At 34.4% G+C, this 24,510-nt stretch overlaps 1 protein-coding gene across 3 annotated transcripts in view; it reads left to right on the forward strand.

The window, feature by feature from the left end:
- The first annotated feature begins 267 nt into the window (after positions 1-267).
- Positions 268-24,510, forward strand: part of ZNF800 (zinc finger protein 800) — a 33,337-nt gene continuing 9,094 nt past the window's right edge. For 2 of the 3 annotated variants that reach the window (XM_051963242.1, XM_051963245.1), the window contains exons 1-3: positions 280-353; positions 1,037-1,155; positions 6,672-6,767. In XM_051963242.1, the coding sequence (XP_051819202.1) occupies positions 1,095-1,155; positions 6,672-6,767 (157 nt within the window). In that variant the 5' untranslated portion in view covers positions 280-353; positions 1,037-1,094. Of the gene's footprint in view, positions 354-1,033; positions 1,156-6,671; positions 6,768-24,510 lie in introns of all 3 variants that reach the window. The other variant, XM_051963243.1, reaches the window with a different exon arrangement.

Raw genomic sequence — 24,510 nt, forward strand, 5'->3', positions numbered from 1 at the left:
AAAAAAGAGAAGGCCCAAAGAGAGAGGAGAAATTCCCCATCCCCAGCCCGGCCCCTCCCCTTTCCCAGAGGAAAGGCGAGCCCTGCAGGTGAAGGGACTCTTGGCTCCCGCCGCTGCTGTCGCCGGGGGGCTCCCCGGCTCCCGCCGACTCCAGGCCGGGCCTCCGGAGGGGCGTCGGTCTGGGCGGTTCCCCTGTCAACTGCCGGCGCCCGCGCCCCCGCCCGCCGGCCGGCCCCACTGCGCGGAGGGACGTCGTGAGCCGCCGCCGCCGCTGCTGCTGCTGCCGCCGCCGCCGCTGCCGCCGCCGCCGCCGCCTCTGCTGCCGCCACGGCCCCGGCCCGCCGAGAGACGGGGTAAGCTGCGCCGGCCGCTTCCGCGTCGGCGGCGGGGATTCTTTGGGAGCGCAGCGCTTTGCGGCGCGGCCCGAGCGGGCGGGCGGGCAAGGGAGCGAGGCCCCGGCCCCCTCCCGCTTCCCGCCGCCGGGGGTCGGCGAGGGGCTGTGCCAGGTGCCGGTCGTCGCCTCCCACTCTAGGCTGGCCCAGCGGCCACCCGCCCGGCCTGCCCGCCCGCTTTGCGCTCGCTAGTCCCGGGAGTTGAGTAAGTTGGAGCTAGTTGAGTTGGGTTTTAAAATTAGCAATTGTATTTTTAACGTGACTTGTCGCCCGTCGCCGACTTTACCCCCTCCCCATCCCCCCCAATCCTCGGAGCCATGCGCCTGAAGCGGGGGTTGCGGGCGGAGGGGAGACACCTTCTTGTCTTTGCTGAGGCTCCACGCCCGCTTGCCCAGCCCGGGCTTCCGTCCCTCCCTTCCTCCCTTGCTCCCTGGCAGGCGGGGGAGGCCCCTTGTGCGCTTCCCCGCGGCGCCGGGGAGGGGAGGGGGCTCCTTATCTTTGTGAGGATGGATGGAGCTCGTCTGTGGGGGACTGTGGGGGAAGCGGGAGCTGGAGGCACCGGGAAGTGGACCCGTCTGGAAAACGCAGCTGCAGCTCCCCGGGAGGCTAAGGGTGAGTGACTGGGCTTGTGCTTTTTTCAGCAGAAGAGCCGCAATGAGGAGCTTCGAACTGTAGAAGGAAAGTAGGTCGCACCCACTGAAAATGCCTCTAAGGGACAAGTGCTGTCAGACTGACCACCATCATCATGGATGCTGTGAACCAGGTATAGGCCATCCTTTCTTCTAAGGCTTCCTTGACCCTTTTAGTGCACCTTCTCGGTCCATATCTTGCCTCCTCTCTCCTCCCCTTCTATCCTAGAAGTTGGCTTTAAATAGTGTAATTTGTCTGGTGCAAAATAGCTGTGGAGCCCTAAGACTTGTGCAGAAGTCAGAAATTTCCCCTACTTGTTTCCTTAAAAAAAATATCCCAAGTGCCACATTAAATCATTTCCACAAGATCAGTCACTGAGTCCTTTTTCCTTTTCTTTCAAAGACAGCTTTGAGTAATTCCACATGCCCTTGTGAATGTTAAAGCGAAAGGAAAGGAAGAAACTGCATTTGTCTTTTTGCAGATTGTTGCTTTTAGACTTCTTAAAAATCAAATAAATGTGATAAGTTTATGTGAAAGGAGAATAAGATATGGTCCTAGTTTCCTATAAGCTATGCTTTTAAAAAATGCTATGGACTAGGCTAAATCCCAGGTTCTGTTAAATATAATTATTTTGTTTAAGAAATCCTCTTCTTTATCTGAATTTTTAAAAATCCATTTTTTTGTGTACATTTAAGATGCCTAAGTATTCTTAGTCTATGTTCATCTGACAGAAGTTGGCTTTTTGATTCAACTTATGAACTAGGAGAATCAGTACTTTTAATAATCTACTGATTCCTTTTAGCTTCATTTTCACTTTTAAAAATGGTGATATCCAAAGTTGTTTGACACAGTTCTTCTTAGATGTGAAGTTTCATTTATTTGTAGAGATTTATGTATACAGCTTAAAATAGCCCTGAATAAACATTTTAACTTTTTCAAAATAAAGACTTTTCTTTGTATGGGTAGTGTACATACTCTTTCTTGAACTATAAATATTTTTCTCTTAAAAGTTTTTAGGAAAAAATGTAGCCAGATTCATTCATTTGTTCAGTAATTAAGTGTACACAGTACTGAAGAGTTTGCTGGACCAGTTGAGATCTTTAGATTTGGAGCATTTTGGGGGTGAGGATAATATTTTAACTACCTTAATGGCACCAAGTGTCATTACAGTGCTGTTCACTTAAATGGAATTTTTTTTTTTTTTTTTTTAATACTTGGTAATGGGAAAGATTTTACTGTTTTGGGGAGCCCTGTTGCCAGCTTCTGCTCATGAGAATGGGAACTAGGTTTCTTTTTTGTTTGTCACTTTATTACTACCACCAACTAATCTGTATTCATGATTTAACTGAGCTTTATTAAGTGTCTTCTAAGTTATAAACATTGTAATCCATATCCCAGCACCTAAAACATCCTCAAGTTCCATTCATATTATGTATTGTATGAATTAGAAATGATAGAATCTTAGAGTTGGGGCTTTGCTGTCTATCTAGTTCACTCTGTACCAGAACAAGAGTTTTCTCTCCGCATACTAATAAATGGTCACCTAACCTTTGCTGGAATACCCCTAGGGAAAGAGAAGCCACCTTGGCCTGAGGCAGGCCATTCCACTTTTGCATAGCTCTGATCTTCAGGAATGTCTTTCCTTACACCAAAATATACCTCATAAATTGACCTCTTCTGCAACTTGTATACATTGCTTCTAGTTCTGTTCATTGGGACCAAGCAGTACAAGACAAGTCCCTATTGTTGATGATACCCCTTTAAATAGTTGCAAATAGCTCTTATGGCTCATCTTTTATGATCTTATGGTCTTCTTTTCTTAAGGATAAACATCCCCAATTCTTTCAACTATCTTCCTACTATGTAATCTTGAGGTCTTTTACCATCCTTTTTAAGTTTATCAGTATTCTTTCTAGAATGTGATGCCTAGACTTGGACAGTCTATTATGTGTGTGTAGTAGGTCCTGGATGTTGTATCTCATATTGCAACCAACTCATATGGAGGTTAAGTCCACTAACTTTAACCTTCCACAACCTATAAAGTTGATGTTTTTGAATCATATTGTAATATTTTACATTTAATTGCTTTTAAATTTTATTAGATTTGACCCATTGTTCTAGCTTGTCAAAATATTTCTGAGTTTGATGGTGATGCAGTATGGTATGTTAGCTATCCTCAGCTTTGTTTCAGTAAAGATTTTGAAAAGCTTTTCCTTTAGTTCAATCATTGATAAAAATATTAAATAACAGAAGATCTAGCACAGATTCCTGGAATCCTCTAGTGGAGACATGCTGCCAAATTGACATCAGTGAGTCCAGTCAACCAGTTTAGAACTCATGTAATTGCACCAGTCCACATCTCTTTATTTAATCATAAAATAGCATGTGAGACTTTGTCAGATGCTTTGCTAAAATTCACATAAACTGAATCTATAGCATTCTTCTGATCTATCATCTATTAAACTCGATCATAGAAATGAAATATTGTTAGTTTGACCTTTTCTTGGGAAAGCTTTTTGTGATCACTACTTCCTTTTGTTGATGTTAACTTATCATCTCTTTAGTAATATAGGTTAGAATTTTCCTACTACTCCAAGTTAAGGACACTGGCCTTTAGTTTGTGGACTCCATTCTTTTTCTTATTTTGAAAGTTAGGATAACATTTTCTCTTACCTCATCCTGTGGACTCTTTTCTTGTCCTCCATGATCTTTCAGTATCACAGAAATCACATTTGCTAGATCTTTTAGTTCCCTGGGGAAGAAAAAATTATTATATGAAAAAATATCAGAATAAAACTTTTTAATTTTTGAAGTAGACAATACCAACACATTTGAGTCATGCTGAGCCTGTGTTTCAGTTTGTGTTTGAAGATAGTTCAAGGCCCTTCTCTAAATCGAAGCCATTTTAAAAATTGAAAATGTATTATTTTGCCAGCTTATCTTGTCATGTTTTAATAATTAAAATTTTTCGTGGATTTGAGGATTTTTATGACAATATACAAAATTAACTTTTAATATTTTAGTATGAACCAGAACCTTTGATTATCTTTGAAAATTCGAGAAATTGCAGGAAATTGAAAAAACAACCTCATAGAAGCTTTGATATTACCTTTCATTGCTTTTCAGGTTAGATATTGTTCCTGTTGCTTTGTTTTTGCTAAAATTCTGAGGTTTTTTTTTTTTAATGTGAGGAAATTTTATATCAGTTAAGCAGAAGAGTAGGTAGGATTAATTGTAATCCATTGGTGGTTATTTTAGGAGAAGGCGTTTTCTATGAAAATGATCTCCAAATTTCCCAAAGCTGATACATTCTTTAATGTATTTTGGTGGTAGTGTTCAGAAGAGGTCTTGGAATAATTAATGGCTGAAACATTTTGATTGAATTCTCCCAAAATGTTGTTCTCTAGAGGTTAGCAAACACCCTAGTTTAATTTATAGGTCATCAGTGAATCTATGGATGAGGACTGTATGTTCTTAGATAGGGGTGTGGGCTAGGCTAAAGGTGGGAATATATGTCTTAAGAGTAATGAGGTTGTTTTAGGCTTCTTGAGACAGATAGAACTTCATTGTGACATGGGGTGCCTCTGATTTCTGAAGACTGTTCCACCAAGACAGGCTTTGTCTGACAGGTCTTACTAATATCAAGGCTTTCAGTATAGCCACAGAATTTGAATTTCATTTTAAATTCAGAGGTCATTAACAGGTTGGTCACCTTATGATTACTCTTACTGGTCACAGCAACTCATGAAATATCTTTTGTGTGCAAAAGGTTTACAATCTTTCTTAGTGTTTAGAGTATCCAAATAGATTAAATTATTATGCCTCTTTTGAAGTATTTAAGTAAAGTATGATTGCGTTGTAAAGGACAAGGATTTTAGGATCCTTGGTAAGGATAAGGAATAAAATAGCCCTGCAGTTGAAACTTGTTCTAATATGCTTCTATACTTGGAAGGATGAAACTCACGTCTTATGAATGAAGATAATACCATTATGAAAGTGGATTTTTTCGTGGGAGAAAGTGGCTGGCGTTGATTTAGATGAAGAGATAATTTGAGCATATCTTTTGCTTGTCATGGAAGAGATACAGTGGTGTATGAGAAAAGTTTGTGAGTGACAGTAGACATTTTCACAAAACTGAGGGAGTTTTTCAAGTGAGGGAGAAACTTTTTTCTTCTCTAGTGAGGACCCTATAGACATTCAGTCCTTCATGGATAGTATCTATGTATGCAGAATAACTCAAGAATCTTTGGACATATTATGTCTTGGTGTGATTGTGAGATGAGAGGTACAATTTCAGGATTGTAATAGTGAGTATGAACATGTTTTTGGGTTTGGATCTTTTGCTGTCCTGTGGCGGGAGAATTTATTATTCCTAAGAAATACTAAAGATTTTAGGAATATGCCTCCTTAATGGAGTTTTGTGTCCTGAGGATGAAGTACCAAGCAGTGGAAATCTCCTTTTTCTTTCCCTTCTCTTTTGTTCTTTACTAAAATTGTTTCTACTTCCTTAGATTCTTTTCTAGAACCTTTTTCACTTATAGATATATCCTTGGAACATGCCCAATTCTTTTGAATTATATGAAATTTTTCTTTTACTTTTTATACTTATTTCAATAACTGGCGCTTGTGAATATGGCAAAAAGGGACAACTTCAATCTTTGAAAACTATTGTTTTTATTTTTAGCTTTGTTTTATATGCTTGATCTTTAGTCTCCCTTTCTAATATAAAAGAGAGTATTTCTGATCTTTGGTACTGTCTCATACAGTAGCAAAGATGTGTTTGTGTCAGGAGTTTGGAGAACTTTATTTCTCTATTTTTATTTTATCTTTGAAATGTTTAAGCTGGGAAATTTTTACTTTTTAAAAAGAATTGAATTGATTTTAGGTTCCTGTATCTGGTTTATCTTTCCTTTGATTACTGAGGATATCTTTTGTTTATATTAATTTCAGAACTTGTAGTTTATTAGGCAGTCAGAAATGGAATCAGTTCTCTTAGTTGGGATACTTAAAACTTTGTAAACTCAGGTTCTGTGATAGTGGGTTCATCTTCTTTCTGAAGTAGTTCTACCCTGGTTAGCTTTGCAAACTTATTCGTGGTATCTTATGGGTGGCAGTTGGAGTTTGGGACATGATGGGAAATAGAAAATGAAATTGATGCTCATAAGTTTTTTGGTCAGATATAGTTCATTTTCCACAATGTGCTTTGGTAAATAGTTTTAGAAGTACAAGTAACATCTCTATATCTGACCTGGAGCTTTACAATTGTGTTTTACATAAGTATTATGAGAAAGCTATACCAGATAACCTTGAGAGTCAGTGATTGAAGACTTATGTAGTGTAGTGTGATTTAAATTAAACAGAATTACTAATAGTATTTCATTTTCTAGAGAAATGTAAGTAGAAAGTAGATTTTTGTTTTTGAATTTAAGTATCCTACTCTAAGTATCATTTTTGTTAAGAAGAGTACTTAGTCATGCTATGTTGGTTTTTGTCTTAGAAAGATAATGATGTAATATGCATTAAAATATTTTGTATTATAATCACATACATTTGTTGAGAATATAAAACATTGTTATATTTGAATTGTATTTTGTAAATTATATTAATTTTTTTATGGGGATGGGGTGGGTATTAATATCTTTTATACAGTGTATATTCTGGAACCTGGAGATCCTCCTTTGTTACAGCAACCACTGCAGACTTCCAAATCTGGCATTCAACAAATTATTGAATGCTTTCGATCAGGTATGAACATTTGCTTTGTTTCAGGTTTTATTTTTTGATATTTGTGTAGGAGGTGGCAGAAAAAAATTCTGTAAAAACTTAGAAATATAACTTTCTTAAAAGTCAAAATTTAAGGTGATTTGTTCACTAGAAATTAGCTTTTCTTCAGTTTTTCTTTCTTATATTTAGAACAGCATAGTCGCATGTTTTCCAGTTGAAGATGTTTGTTTGGTATCTTAATACAGTTTAGCTTTTCATTAGAGGTAATGTTACTAACAAATACGAATGTATATGCCTGAAAGACTGGACTGATACTTAGTATTCTTTGGTATTACATAATTGAAAAATCTTGTAATTATTGAAAAAATTTTTCAGTTCTTTAGGAACCTTCATTTTTATAAATTTTATAAAAGTTACAAAAAAAAAGGAGTTTACCTGAGGCTGTTCATTTTGCATTGGTGATGCTCTTTGTGCATGCTCATTTATGGATTTTATTCCTTAGAATCTTTATCTTGAGTCGCTAGATCATTTATTTAGCAAGTATTTATTAAGTGCCCATTATGCACCAAGCCTTGAGGATATAAAGATGAAATTGAAATAGTCAAGTATTTTACATTTCTATAGTGGGAGATAACTTGCATAAATATAAGTATATATAAAAGAAATAACAGATAATCTTTTGGGGGCAGACATGAGCAGCTGGGGTGGATCTGGAAAAACCTTAAGCTTTCATAGGAAGTTTGAGAGTAAACCCTAGCTTTTAGGAGTCAAATATAGTCAGGTATTTAGTACCTACTAGCTTCCTCTCATCTTACAAATCTAACTTGTGTTACATTCTGTACCTTACAGGATTATGCTTTATGTTAATGATTTGTGGGTCAAACCTGGTTAAACACATAATGTTAAAATGAATCTTTAAATATTAAGTATTTGAACACTGGTCCATTTATTTAGGATGATTGATACACAAGAAATTTCTTGTACATAAGGTGTCCAGATTTCATAATAGGATTTTCTTTTAACTACCTGAAATATGAAACATGCAATCTATTCTTTAACTTGTTAGCTGTGCCATGGAAATAATGCAGGGGATAATGAGACTTCTTCATCTATAATTTTCTTAATTATTTTCTTCTCAATTCTAAATGAGTAAGTAAGGTCATTTTATACTGATTGTATTCTTTGTGTCATTTGTTCAAATGGTATAAAATAGATTTTTAAAATTAACTCATACTTAAAATCCTGTTATAGATACCTTACTAAGAAGCTTTAGAAGTACCACCCTTTTTTCTCTCTTGAAACAATTTCAACATGAGAAAATTATTGCTGTCTTGGTATACTCTATATGTGTGTATATCTTTATATTTATATACACACCCATTTTTTTTTAAATGTATGTGGTCAACCAGGGACTATCTAAAGGTGACAGACTAAGGAGCAGATAATTTATAATAAGTTTCTTATTCATGAGTTGACTCCCCCCTACCTCTACTCTGTAGTTTAAACTTCTGAGTTATTATTGTTAATTTAGTTTTGATTAGGCCAAAATTTAAAATGCTGAATACTGTTACTTGCATTCTTTAGCACATATCATTTAACATTAGGTGTTTCAGAATTAGGCTGTGTGGTACAGAAAATTGAATTTGGTTTAGAAAGAACTATTAGTTATATTATAGATTAATTCACAAATAAGAATAATTGCTTACACTTGTGTAGTATTTTAATGTTTGCAGAGTGCAGTTTTTCCACCATAATTCTGTGAGGTAGTGCAAGAATTGTTATCTCCAGTTTATAGATGAACATATTGACATTGAAAAGTTAATTGCTTTGCCTATGGTCACACTGTTTATAAATATCTGAGGTGATTTTAAGTCCAAGTCTCTCAACTCCAAACTAATACTTTTTTAATGCTATAGGTCATATTCTTTTAGAAAGGTAATTGAACTGAGGACTGAAGTTTTCTAGAGCTGTAAGGCACAATATGTCATTATACTTTTTTCCCTTTCTGTTTTCTTGGAGGTTTGTCCTTTAAATGCAGTTTAATTTGCATGCATTTTAGTGTAAACGTTTTTTGTCAATATTTCTGTGAAGTAGAAAAATTTAAAAAGGTCTTCTGTATTTCTTGATTTTGAGAGACTATGCTTCCTGATATCTTACATGTTTCTTATAGCTATATATCTATATTTGTATGGGAGCACAGGAGAGCAAATGCAGTTTAAATTTATGAATATTTACAAGGGTATAGCTAGAAATTAGGGAATCCATAGTGAAAATCACTGAACATTCCTTTTGATCTCCATAACTGGCAGTATGACCTCCTTTTTAAAAAAAATCTTTAGTATCTTTTTCTAGATGTTAACACTTTTTTTTTTTTTTTTTTTTTTTTTTTTGGCCTTAGAGGACTTTGTTTCCTCTATGTTAATTTGCTTTGGGTTCTCTTTAACCCTATCCCTTGTCATTAGTAGTCTAATAGTTATTATTGAAGTCTTCTTTTCACCTTCTTTCTTGCATTTCTTCTCAAACCTAGGTGCCTGCTTCATATGCATTTCTCTTATTGGACTTTGTCTTCTACATTTGGACCATCCCAACCTTTTTAAAAGGAATGACCTAGTGGTGTCATGTTCCTTGAACAGAGTGGAAGATGGCTATTCCAATGGAACATGTTCTAGCCCAGGGATTCTTAACTTTTTCATGTGTCATCAATCCCTTTGGTAGTTTGGTGAAGGTTGCTGACACCATCTCCTCCCTTCAAAATAATGTTTTTAAATGAATAAAATAAAATGCATAGGATTACAAAAGGAAGCAGTTATATTGAAACATATTTCTCAAAATATTAAAAAGGAATTTGCCCGATTAAAAATTCTTGTGCTGACTAGTCAGGGTCTCGGAATTCCTGTCTTCCTAATTCTTTTATACCTCTTATTTTCAGTTGTCTTGGGCAGCAGCTATTATTAGAACCTTAACCTTGGATAGCATACTTACTATTCTAGTCAGATTAACATCTTTTATCTTGAATCTCATTTCTTTGCACTCATACATGCTTGCTAATCTAGGAGTATTTTGGCATTGGTACTTCCTCTTATTTGAGAGGAAATTGATTTAATTTCAGGATTTCCCACTCTTGAATTTTGTTTTTGCTATTTTAACTTATTGATGTTTTTGATTGATCTACAGTTTTACTCAGCTTTTTGACTGCTATCACTAGCTTTTAATATTTCACTATTTTTTGGACCTTCATTATTTAGGTACTTTGTTATTGGCTCACTGACTTTTGACTCACTGTTCTCTCTTGAATATTGGTTCCTGTCTACTCGCTGATGTTCGAATATTGGTGTCTGATAACTGGTTCACTATTTCATCTGATTCTCTATGTATTTTTTGAGTAAGGGATGTTCCTTTTACTTATTTCTATGCTTTGTTTCATGGCAAATTTTGCTTTCCTGGTCTGGTTTTCCAAGTTTGTATCTGTGAAGTTCCACAGCCTTAGCATGATCTCATGCCTATTCCCTTAACTGCCTTTACAAGTATTTTTTAAATTATAAAATTAACTTTTGAACATCAAAAAACCAGCTTGTATTGTGTAGTAACTCTTTACATTTTAGATAATTTCATCAAATATTATACCTATTTTTCAGTGACTTTTAATTTCTCATCATATTTGTATTTTTATTCTCTTCCATTAAAGCTTAGTTATAGTTAATGCTAATAATATTTATCTGGGTCTGCTTTTTTATTTTGCATTATTATTTCATTAATGTATTTCTCGATTTCTATGTATTCTTCATATTTATTAATATTAATTGTCATGGTATTCCATGACTGACATTCCACAAATTATTTAGCCATCACATTGCTATTGGATATTTAGGTATAAACTCCTTTTAAGCAATATTTTTTTCCACTTTAAACTTTATTTAAAATATGTTTTATAAATATTTTAAGCATAACATGCCCCCCCTCCCAAAAAAAATTTTTGTACCAAAGTTACTGGAGTTTTAATCAGAATTGTTTGGACTGAACTTAACCTCCCCTTTTAGTCCTTGTTCGACATTTGGTGAATTTGCTAAGAAATAGTAAATGGCCTATAAATTAGAAATAATAGAAAAAAGGGTGAGACTTTGTTCTTTACAAAGTACTTTCCTTTTGACAACCTTGTGAAATAAGTGATAGAAGTATTACTATCTTTATTATACAGATAAAGATGCTGAGACATAAGGTAAGTTAAGTGATTTGTCCAAGATTATATGAGAAATAATTATCAGTCCATTGATCAGTTCTCTCCCAGGTAATCTCTTTTGCACTAATCACTTTCTCCTTTTCTCCCCATCTTGACTACTTGATAACTCAATTTATCTTTACGTTGTCCTTTCTCTTGAATCCTTTGCTCCCTTATAATTTAGCCTTGAACCATTCCCAACATTTGTACTTTTCCACAAGTGATGTTGAACAGAGATGGAGAAAATCACCATTCTGACTTGGTCTGCTACAAATTTGTGTTACAAAAATGCCAACTTGGCCCTCACTGCTACTAGGTAAACCTATGTAATATCTCCCTTAACTCATTCTCTTACTTTCCACAGTTTCTTTCAATCTTATTATCCCCTCCTCAGGCCTTCCATTATTCTCTCTTCTCCCACTCTCTCAGCTGAGAACCTTATCTCTTATTTTACAGAAAAAAATTGAGGCCATTTGTTATGAACTCCCTCTACTCCTATCCTATTCACATGTCTGATACTCTCCTCTATCACCCCTGTTTCATATATATGTATATATATATATATATATATTTTTTTTTTTTTTACCAAAGTTAAATCTTTTCTTTGTTCAATTGATCTGTTCCATCCCATCTCTTCTAACATTGTCCTTTCTGTCATCTCATCCCCACTATTTTACTTTCCAATCTCTTCCTATCTAATCATTTCCTGCTTTCTATATACTTGCTCATGTCTTCCCTATCCTGAAAAAACTCCCACTTGACCCTTCTACCGTCACAATTATTCTGTATCCCTTTTGCCCTCCTTCAAAAGGCTGTCAACAATAAGTGCCTCCTCTTTCTTTGTTCTTACTCATAATCCCTTATAATCCAACTTCTGACCTTTTCATTCCACTGACATTGCTCTCTCCAAAATTACTATGATCTCTTAATTATCATTTAATGACCTTTACGCAATCCTTATTCTTTTGGATTTCTGTTTAACAACTGTTTATTATTCCTCCTTGATATTTTCTTCTTTCTAGATTTTTAGGATACCATTCTCTCCTGATTCTACTCCTACCTCTATGATCACTCTGTTCCTGTACTGGGTCCCTCTCCAGATCATATCCTCTAATTATAGTTGTCTTCAGCATTCTTTTCTAGGCCCTTTTCTCTTCTTCTATACCACTTACTTAGGGATTTCCTCAGCTTCCATTGATTTAATTACTTTATTTATGCTGATGATTTTCAAATCTACTTATCTTTCCCCAATCTCTTTGCTGACCTCCAATCTTGCATCTCTACATGTTTTTCAGACATCTTACATGATGTCCAGTTGATATTTTAAACCCAATATGTCTGAAACAGATCTCATTATCTTATCCCTTAAATTTTCTCCCTTTCCTACTTTCCATGTTTACTATAGAGGGTTACACTGTCTTACCAGTCCCTCAGACTTGCAATCTAGGAGTCATCCTGGATTCTTTTCACTGTGTCTCACCATGTTAAGTCTGTTGCCAAGGTCTGTTGATTTCACACTTGCACCATGCCTCCTTCTCTCCTCTGACACTGCCACCATTCTGGTGCAGGCTTTTATTGCCTTAAGCCTGTCTTATTTGTCACAGCCTTATTTGTCCACAGTGTAGAAAACCACACATTTGGATCTTATGGGTTTGCTTGCCTCAAGTCTTTCCCCATTTCAAACCATTTTCCCTTCACTAAAGCACAGGTCTGATCATCCTTCTCCCCCACTCTCCCCCTCTACACATACTCAGCAAATTCCAATGGCTTCTTGTTGTATCAAGTGGCAAATACAAAATGTTCTGTTTCACATTCAAAATCCTCCATAACCCAGTCTCCTACATTTTCAGTCTTCTTATTTCTCTGCTACAGCCTCTAAAGTGTATTGATGCTGATCTCTTGAGTATTTTACAAACAAGACATTACTTCTCTTGATTTGAAGCATTTTGTTTGCCTGTTCCTCATATGTAAAATGCTTTAATCTTCTTGGCATCCATTGAATTCCACCTAAAATCTCATTTTCTACAGAAAGCCTTCTGCAATCCCTCGTAAAACCAATGTCTTCCCTCATTATTTATTTATTTATTCTGTATATTCCTTGTTTCAGTTTGCATATTGGCTTTCTCATTACATTTTAAGCTCTTTGATGGTAGAGCTTGCCTTTTGCCTTTTAAAAAAATTCTCAGTGCTTAACACAGTGCCTGGCACATAATAGACCTTTAATAAATGTTAGTTGATTGAAATTCAGGTATTCTTATATCAAATCTTTTTTATGTATATTGTACATAAGAGCTTGTTGTAATAGTCCAAATGAGAAGTAATGAGGCATAATCTAAGTTGTGGCCATGTGAATGGAGAATGTCTTACTTGAAAGTCAGACATAGAGGAGTTAGAAGTCACAAGGTTTGGCAACTGCATAGATAATGTGGAATGAACTTAAAACTCCGCTTTTAGAGTAAGTGGAGGGAGAATGAGAGAGCAAGGATAACTCAGAAGTTGTGAACTTGGTAGACTGAAAGGATGTTAGTGTTTCTTACAGAAATTGGGAATTTCAGAAAAATGATGGGTTAGGGATAAAGATAATGAGTTCTGTTTTATTAGGCATTTTGAGTTTGAGACATTTATGATAGATATTCTAGGTGAGATATGTAGATGTGTATTTTGTTCTGATATTTGTCCTTCTTTGGTGTTTATTCATGCATATCCTTCCCTTATTAAGTTATTTGGTATTTTCAAAAAAGGTCTGTACTATAGTTATCACAGTACCCTATGGTAGGTGCTTATCATATGTTGGTTGGATTTAATTGAGTTTTGGAATAAAAAGTTGTCTTTAGATTGCCATATGTTCAGCATTTAAAATCTTTAGGGTTGAAGTGTTGCTATAAACTCATTTAGATAATTAAATCCTTTGACTTCTCTTGTGGATATGTAGTCAACTTTTGGTACAGGCATGACATATAGATGATTATAGCACTTAAAATCATCTAGATTTTGTCATAGAACTTTAGATTTCTAAAAGTTGAACTATCTAAAAGGAACCTTCCTGGAAAGTAGGCATATAATGTCCGAATCCAGAAAGAATTTTGTTTAGTATCCAGGGAAGCCTCTTGATTTAACTAGAAGGGTATCCCCAGGTCTAGGAAAGAAGTTTTTGACATATCAAGATCTTTGGAGTTGGATGTTATGCTTATTAACTATTTTGTAGTCTATTAACCAATTAAAAAAAATTTGAGATAACCAACATTTCACATCTTCTTCCTGTTCTTTCTGCTGAACCATATTGTTTTACCCCCAGTTACTGAAGTGCTCAATAATTAAATGTATAAAATTGATAACATTTTTAATTTTAAAAAAATTACATAAATTTCCCACTTATTTTTATTTTTTTAAATAACTTTTTATTGATAGAACCCATGCCAGCGTAATTTTTTACAGCATTATCCCTTGCATTCACTTCTGTTCCAATTTTTCCCCTCCCCCAGATGGCAAGCAGTCCTTTACATGTTGAATAGGTTACAGTATATCCTAGATACAATATATGTGTGCAGAACCGAACAGTTTTCTTGTTACACAGGGAGAATTGGATTCAGAAGGTATAAATAACCTGGGAAGAAAAACAAAAATGCAAATCGTTTATATTCATTTCCCAGTGTTCTTTCTTTGGGTGTAGCTGCTTCTGTCCATCCTTGATCAATTGAAACTGAATTAGCTCTCTTTATCGAAGAGATCCACTTTCATCAGAATACATCCTCAAACAGTATCGTTGTTGAGGTATATAATGATCTCCTGGTTCTGCTCATTTCACTTAGCATCAGTTCATGTACATCTCGCCAGTCCTCTCTGTATTCATCCTGCTGGTCATTCCCTACAGAACAATAATATTCCATAACGTTCATATACCACAATTTACTCAACCATTCTCCAATTGATGGGCATCCATTCATTTTCCAGCTTCTAGACACTACAAACAAGGCTGCCACAAACATTTTGGCACATACAGCTCCCTTTTCCTTTCTTAGTATCTCTTTGGGGTATAAGCCCAGTAGAAACACTGCTGGATCAAAGGGTATGCAGAGTTTGATAACTTTTTGAGCATAGTTCCAAATTGCTCTCCAGAATGGCTGGATGTGTTCACAATTCCACCAACAATGTATCAGTGTCCCTGTTTTCCCACATCCCCTCCAACATTCCACATTATCTTTCCCTGTCACTCTAGCCAATCTGACAGGTGTGTAGTGGTATCTCAGAGTTGTCTTAATTTGCATTTCTCTGAATTAATAATGATTTGGAGCATATTTTCATATGTCTATAAATAGTTTCAATTTCTTTGTCTGAGAATTGTCTGTTCATATCCTTTGACCATTTATCAATTGGAGAATGGTTTGATTTCTTATAAATTAGTGTCAATTCTCTATATATTTTGGAAATGAGGCCTTTATCAGAACCTTTGATTGTAAAAATGTTTTCCCAGTTTATTGTTTCCCTTCTAATCTTGTCTGCATTTATTTTGTTTGTACAAAAACTTTTCAATTTGATATAATCAAAATTTTCTATTTTGTGGTCAATAGTGATCTCTAGTTCTTCTTTGGTCATAAATTCCTCCCTCTTCCACAGGTCTGAGAGGTAAACTATCCTATACTCTTCCAATTTATTTATAATCTCATTCTTTATGCCTAGGTCATGAACCCATTTTGACCTTATCTTGGTGTACGGTGTTAAGTGTGGGTCAATGCCTAGTTTCTGCCATACTAATTTCCAATTTTCCCAGCAATTTTTGTTAAATAATGCATTCTTATCCCAGAAACTGGGGTCTTTGGGTTTGTCAAACACTATATTATTAAAGTTATTGGCTGTTTTGTCCTTTGAACAAATTTCCCACTTATTAAAGCCCAATTTGATTGCCTCATTGTGATTTAGAGGTAATCTTGGATTCTCAAAGACTCCTAATATGTCTTAACAAGTTGAAAAGGTTAAATGAATTCTGGTTACTAAAAAAGGCTGTGGTAACCTGTTTTATCTTAGACTCTAGTAGTGGCAGTATGATATAGAGAAAAGAGCACTGAATTTGGATTCAAAAGACTTGGGTTTATTCCTGACTGCCGCTGATTTAAATATCCTTGGGCAAGTCACAGCCTCTCTTGGTTTTGGGTTAGAAGATTTCTAAACTGTAGGGTATAGATCTGGTGTACAATCCAGTGATTTAGCTTTTCATACTTTCTTACTGGAATTTGCAGGTTATTTCTTAGTTATGTTTGTGATTTTCTCATGTAACTAGAACAGAAGTCTAAAATGACAGATAACACTACTGAGTTAGGACATCTCTTGGGACTTTTTTTTTTAAAGGTGCTATCATAATTGTTGTAGCTTGACTTTGATAATGATATTATGTATATTGCCTTTTTTTTTTAACTTTCCTTTTTTGAATTTTTCACCTTTCAAAGAGGAAAAAAAAATCTAGTTCCAAAATCAACCCAGGAATTGATCCCCAAACACATTTTTGTATTTAAGGGCTGATTCGTAGGTCTGGTGCAAAGCCCTTTAGGAAAGATGACCTTTAAAGAGGTCTTCTTATTGCTACCTTAGGAATAGTTAAAAATGAACAAATTGAGGCATTATAACTTGTTTTTAAGGTAGTATGGATAAAAGAATCCTTGTTTTTATAAGTCCATTAGAAGATTAAAGCAATAAGTAGCTCTTTCTTTTTTTTAATTTTAAAAGCAGTGTGGTAGGGAAGAATGAAGAGAGTAATTGATGTTTGCCATTGTCATTACTTTAAGTTGAGGTTTGCAGATTCAACTTTCAAGAGATTTTCACCACTTTAAAGAATAGAACCTGCTGTTAGAGCAAGCAGGCATAAGGAAGTTATGATCATATGGTCTGAAGCAGTAAAATTTACAATGTAGGTGTGTGCTTTACTTGAGATATTGCTAAAACTGCTTTTTCTTTTCTTTTTTTTTTTTCCAAGAGAACCCCAAATAGAGTCTTTTTAAAAAAATTTTATTTTATTTAATAATAACTTTATATTGACAGAATCCATGCCAGGGCAATTTTTTTTTACAACATTATCCCTTGCACTCGTTTCTGTTCCGATTTTTCCCCTCCCTCCCTCCACCCCCTCCCCCAGATGGCAAGCAGTCTTATATATGTTAGATATGTTGCAGTATATCCTAGATACAATATATGTTTGCAGAACTGAACAGTTCTCTTGTTGCACAGGGAGAATTGGATTCAGAAGGTAAAAATAACCTGGAAAGAAAAACAAAAATGCAGATAGTTCACACTCGTTTCCTAGTGTTCTTTCTTTGGGTGTAGCTGCTTCTGTCCATCATTTATCAATTGAAACTCAGTTAAGTCTCTTTGTCAAAGAAATCCACTTCCATCAGAATACATCCTCATACAATATCGTTGTCGAAGTGTATAATGATCTCCTGGTTCTGCTCATTTCATAGCATCAGTTCATGTAAGTCTCGCCAGTCCTCTCTGTATTCATCCTGCTGGTCATTTCTTACAGAACAATAATATTCCATAACATTCATATACCACAATTTACCCAGCCATTCTCCAATTGATGGGCATCCATTCATTTTCCAGTTTCTAGCCACTACAAACAGGGCTGCCACAAACATTTTGGCACATACAGGTCCCTTTCCCTTCTTTAGTATTTCTTTGGGATATAAGCCCAATAGAAACACTGCTGGATCAAAGGGTGTGCATAATTTGATAACTTTTTGGGCATAATTCCAGATTGCTCTCCAGAATGGCTGAATGTGTTCACAATTCCACCAAAAATGCATCAGTGTCCCAGTTTTCCCACATCCCCTCCAACATTCATCATTATTTTTTCCTGTCATCTTAACCAATCTGACAGGTGTGTAGTGGTATCTCAGAGTTGTCTTAATTTGCATTTCTCTGATCAATAATGATTTGGAACACTTTCATATGAGTGGTAATAGTTTCAATTTCATCATCTGAAAATTGTCTGTTCATATCCTTTGACCATTTATCAATTGGAGAATGGCTTAATTTCTTATAAATTTGAGTCAGTTCTCTATATATTTTGGAAATGAGACTTTTTTCAGAACCTTTAACTATGAAGATTAAAGTGCTTTTTCTTTATCTAAAGACAAAAATAGCATTTTAAAATATCAGAACAAAAACTTAGACATTAAATGTATATGTAAAGTAGAGATTCTTGATCTTTTTTGTGTCAAGGACCCATTTAGTAGTCTGATGACCTTTTCATGGAATAATGTTGTTAAATGTTTACAATAAAATACACAAAATTACATAGAAACCAATTATATTGAAATACAGTTTTTAATATGTATATGTGCATATACAAAAACCTGCTAATATGTATATTAATATATATGCCTCCATACATGTGTATGTGTGTGTGTGTATATATGTATATAATAATATATATACTGTCTTTTTTTCCTTTCCTTTAAAAAATTTTTTACCTTTCAAAGGTATAAATTTATATATTTATAAATACAAAAATTCACAAGAACCCCAATTAAAGGATTATACCTTTGAAGTCAACTTTTAAAGAAAAGAAAGGATTTAGTATAATCTTTTATTTTAAATCTTATTCAGAGGGCTTAGGGTACAATAATATTGGTCAGTTAGTCAAATTCAAGTCAATTTGCTAGTTTTCATTTATCAGTCTTCATCTGCTAGCATTCTAATATATCTTCCAGGTTCTTAAGCTGGGGTTCAGGGAGCAATTGATTAAAAAAAATTATCTTTATTTAAGTGTAGTTGGTTTCCTTTGTTTTAGTATGTATTTTATTTTTTACATTTAAAATCAAAAAGGGTTCACAGGTTTACCTGACTGCCAAAAAGATCCATTAAAAAAAAAAAAAGATTAGAAATTTCTGCTAATGAATAGTCTTCTCTGACTTTTCCTACTGTTCATTTAATCAGAAAAATGGTTTAATTTTTTTCTTGCCATTTTCACTTCTGTCCTTTTATTATAACACCCCCTCTTCCAGATAAGCACACAAAAAACTCTAAAGGAAGATACACCTATCTTTTCTTTAGTAAGGAAGGACTAGTTTTCTTTTCTGTAGATATGGAAACTCTTTTCAGTCCTGATTTGAAATCTGAGGGAATTTAACTGCTGAGTAGATAGATAGTTATTGAAATTTAGAAACAATGACATCTCATTTAATATCTGCTTCCACTGAATCCATGAAATCTTTTATAAGCTCCTCTTTGTACAGATATTCCCCTACCTGTCTATAACAATATTTTCATCCTTTCATTGTATTTCTTTTGTATATTTTTCTATAATATTTATGTTCCTTGTATATTATTTTATAGTTAGTTTTATCTACCTCTGTGTGTTTCTATTCACTTGTAACAGGCATGAGGCAGAGACCAATTAAATTCCGTATCTCTTCCAGTACTTAGGACAGTGCGCCATAACTATAAAATAATAAAATTTTGTCAAATTTGACTGTAGACTGCTTTTGTTGAAGCCCTGTAAGACTGATTTATAACTGAGCTAATATCACCACAGGAACAAGCCATTTAGGATAACTTTTACCAGTGTTTCAAACAAAAATTTTAATTAAGACCACATCAAAATATTCTATTCTTCTAGTAGTTAACAAGCATTAAGTACCTGTTATGTGCTAGGCACTGTGGTGCTAGGAATAGAAAGGCAAAAAGTCCTTGGCCTCAAGAAACTGTCAGTCTAATTGAGTAGAATTGTTTCATGTTATCTTATCAGAATCATTCTTTGTTTTCTATGGAGGAGAGGAGGATGTCACTACTATAATGGGTACAGTGAATCCTTGTTTCCTTTTGCAATGAAGTATCTATAAAAGTTGTTCAGAATGCAAGTTTATAAGATATGTTGATGACCTCATGTTTATTACAGTGATTTGCATAGTGCCTTAACACCACTTGGACATTTATTTATTTTCATTGAAACATTTATTAAATATCTACTATGTGCTGTCTTTTTTGATTCTCCCAACAATACTGGAGTAGTCAGGCCAGGTATTATTCCTATTTTATAAAAGAGGAAACAGGCTTTGAGATGTAAAGTAAGTTGCTAAAGGTAAGCACAGAGTTAGGACATGCTGGCTTTCTAGTGTATTGGACTTTGTTATACTTTATGTTTTGTTTTTTAAACTTTCAAACATTTTCTAATGGATTCAGACATTTGTCATTATGTATAGTAAGCTTTTATTGCCTTTGGAACAAAATGTGTCCATCTTGCTGCTTTTGGTCTTTCACATTGCATAGCATGATTGGGCCCCCTACTTTCCTGAAATGACTACTTTAATTAATACATTGGTAATACATTTATGTAGGAGAAATCTTTTTGTGTTTAAAAAGTGACCTTAGAATGTATTACATTTGAGGATGATCTCTTAACAGGCAGTTATTTTTATATAAAAGTTTATTGTAACAATAGAGTTTGTACAATATGATCTTTGAAAAATACAGCTATAACAATTCTCAGATGAAGAAATTGAAACTAGTTATAGACATATGAAAATATGCTCCAAATCATTATTAATCAGAGAAATGCAAATTAAGACAACTCTGAGATACCACTACACACCTGTCAGATTGGCTGGAATGACAGGGAAAGATAATGTGGAATGTTGGAGGGGATGTGGGAAAACAGGGACACTGATACATTGTTGGTGGAATTGTGAACACATCCAGCCATTCTGGAGAGCAATTTGGAACTATGCTCAAAAAGTTATCAAACTGTGCATACCCTTTGATCCAGCAGTGTTTCTACTGGGCTTATACCCCAAAGAGATACTAAAGAAAGGAAAGGGACCTGGTGTATGTGCCAAAATGTTTGTGGCAGCCCTGTTTGTAGTGGCTAGAAGCTGGAAAATGAAAGGATGTCCATCAATTGGAGAGTGGTTGAATAAATTGTGGTATATGAATGTTATGGAATATTATTGTTCTGTAAGGAACGACCAGCCGGATGAATACAGAGAGGACTGGCGAGACTTACATGAACTGATGCTGAGTGAAATGAGCAGAACCAGGAGATCATTATATACCTCAACAATGATACTGTTTGAGGATGTATTCTGATGGAAGTGGACCTCTTTGATAAAGAGAGCCTTAATTGATCAAAGATGGACAGAAGCAGCTACACCCAGAGAAAGAACACTGGAAATGAATATAAACTGCTTGCATTTATGTTTTTCCTCCCAGGTTATTTATACCTTCTGAATTCAATTCTCCCTGTGCAACAGGAAAACTGTTTGGTTCTGCACACATATATTGTATCTAGGATATACTGCAACCCATTCAATATGTAAAGGACTCTTCCATCTGGGGGAAGGGGTGGAGGGAGGGAGGGGAAAAATCGGAACAGAAATGAATGCAAGGGATAATGCTGTAAAAAATTACCCTGGCATGCGTTCTATCAATAAAAAATTACTAAAAAAAAAAAAAATACAGCTATATACTGGTTGTAGGATACATTTTTAATCATTTACTATGCTTTTATTCTATTCGCACCTCTTGGAATATTTCCTTAAGTTCTAAGGATGATCACTTTAAGAATATCTTTTATACTGTTCTATGAAAGCAGAAGCTCACAAGGGCATGAGAAAAGGATTATACATTTCTTAGCAGTGTCATCATGTCATTTTTTGTGGCTTAATAAGCCTTCTTAAAGAAGATGGTGGTCATGTATAAATATATAATAAACTAACATGCCAATTAAAAAATTGTTATTGTTGAAGCCATAATAACTGAAAGCTGTCAACTGAATTCTGTATGTCTCAACAACAACATATCAGCTATGAGGTATAAAGAAATAAAGCTATCTCATCTAGCAGAAAAAAGTTGGGATTAATATTGCATCAGATTATGAGCCTGATAATATAAGACTGGTCCTTGAATTTTTTTTGAAACATCTTCTGATTGTTGTCACTCACTATCTATATATATTGTTGCTATCATGTAATGATACAGAGTAACCAAGGATGAGGTTCTGGAGGTCTATCTGTGGTTGAACTGGTTTATATGAAAATATTAATACTTAATAGCAGTCAGAAAACATTAGCTCAGTTCATACAGAGTATTATATCCTAAAAGAATCAATGATTAACTCAAATGATTGCCACCAAGTAAGAGAATGACTAGAAATTAATAAATATGTATATACATATACACATGTATGATGACTACCTATGGCATATATATGAATATACATTTATAAATATGTACCTAAAATCATTTATATTTATATTTATGGTCATTTCCTTTGTGCATATATATGTACTTGTTTTCAATTTTTATGAAGTAGATAATAGCAATTGCTTCTTTACTTGAAAAATAATATGTTTTTATAGTACTTCAAACTTTACAAATATTTAAAATTAAGCCCCACCATGATGTAAAATTCAACTTAGATCATTTCTAAAGGTGATCTTCAAAACTGCAGTTGGCCAATTAAAAGTAACAAGTAATAAAAGCAGGGAACATACTATTTGGCCAACTCTATTTAATAATGAATATAATAAAATAATTAGAAAACATAGATTTTTGTTTTTGGGTATGAAATACATCGGTTCTTTTCAGTGATCAGCTTTACATTTGAGTCAAATAAAAACTTGAATTATAAATCTTTTTTGCTAAGTTTAAGATTATCATTTGGGAAAATGAGAAAGGGCAAATTTTACACCTAGAGATATAGTCTTTTTTTTTTTTTTAACATAAATTAATATTCTCCTAGTATCTATATTATTTATACATATGCTAAAATTATTTTTATGTTTTCCAATTTGTGATGTGCCATTCTTTAAACCTGATTCTGGTTTATATTTATTCTAAATATTCTAAAATTTATATAATTTAAAAATCTCCTTACTTAAAAAAAAGATCAAACTAAACTATGATTTATTCTAGAAATCTAGTCTTATTTCAGTTTTGAGTTGGAATGTGATATGGTTCTCCTTTTACTGGGAGAATCCTGGTCCTCAGCTGCATAATCTGAGAGAGCCTTTTTGACTATTAGGATGAGCCAGTCAGAGAAGGAAACCAAAGGCATTCACACAGGAACATATAAGAATAATATTTATGGTTTCCAGTATTGTGCCTTTACCATATGAGTTGTTGGGCAGTTATATGGTAATGAAGACCTGTAGTTTGGTTTGGATACAGGTTAGGAATTTGGAATCCTCTTTCTTAATTTCTGCTTCAGAATTCATAGAGAGATAGTCTAACAAGGGAACAAGCAAGGAATTTCTAGTCAGAGAGATCTTTTCAGTTTTATTCCATCTTATCTTTCTTGAGTTTAAATTCTATATTTATACAATTTCTTTATCTAAAGAACTCGAAACACATCTCATGTATTTTTATGTGTACTCTTGCATTCCACTTGAGTTATATAGGAGGTATTATTTTGTTTTCCTTATTTATAGATAAATATAATGCAGAGTGATCCCATAATTTCTTAGGTCTTTCCCCTTATTTATGCTAGAATTTGAAAGTAAACATAGATCTCTTTGATTTCTAGGAAACAAACTAGACTAGGAATCAGAGATCTGAAAATTATGTCACTCTCTAGTTGTTTGATGTTAATTTTTTCTGGGCCTACTTTCTTCATATGAATAAAGAGGAATTAGGATTAAAGCAAGAGATCTTAATTTGAGAAAAAAATTTTTTGATGAAAATTTCAGTAGGATCGATTTCCTTTGTATTCCAATGTATTTTATTCATTAAGAACATTATTCTGAGAAGAGGTCTATGATCTTCATCTGATTGTCAGAATGGTCCATGATTCCAAAAAAACCCAAACAAATAGTTAAAAATGCTTAGATTAGATAATTGTTAATTGACGTCTTTCCAGTTCAGACACACTGATTTTACTATACTGGGTCTTTTAACATTAGACAGTGCTACTAATAGTAGAGATGCAGCTAATCATTTATGAATAGCTAGTGATTTTAAAATATTTTGATAATGTCAGTACTGAGGTGCTTTTAATGTAATCACAAACATTTATAGCCCCAGTATTTTGTTTTATGAGAAATATGTTTGATGAGAATTATAGCAAAAGTATATTCCATTGATATCTTTGAAAATGCTTGTATACACTATAGAAAATACTTGCCTAGAATCTGAAATATTTTAAGACTTAGCCCTAAAGATGTAATATGTTAGGATGATTGTAGTTTTCCCTTTTAGCATCTGCATAAAGTAGGTTAGTATTATTTGCATTTTTATATTGAGGGAGCTGAGTTCATAAATTAGTTCAGAGTTTCAAATCCAAATTATCTACCAACTTGTATGTTTCAAGAACCATGATGTCAGGAGGATGAGGGAAGGCTCACTTTTGCTATCCTCATTCTTATTTTAAATAAAAATAACCAAAAGCCCCCAAGATGTATGGCCTATTTGGTTTTATCCTTTTGATACAGTATTTGAATGATGGATTCTCTAATATCTCCAGAGCTTCTTGGTACCTCCTGGCAAGTAAATCATAACCAGGATAGGAGCCTTTTAGAAGCCATTTATATAACTGATCAAAGAATATAGTTTTGCTTAGGA

Source organism: Antechinus flavipes, chromosome 5 (assembly GCF_016432865.1).
Source record: "Antechinus flavipes isolate AdamAnt ecotype Samford, QLD, Australia chromosome 5, AdamAnt_v2, whole genome shotgun sequence".
Taxonomy (NCBI): domain Eukaryota; kingdom Metazoa; phylum Chordata; class Mammalia; order Dasyuromorphia; family Dasyuridae; genus Antechinus; species Antechinus flavipes.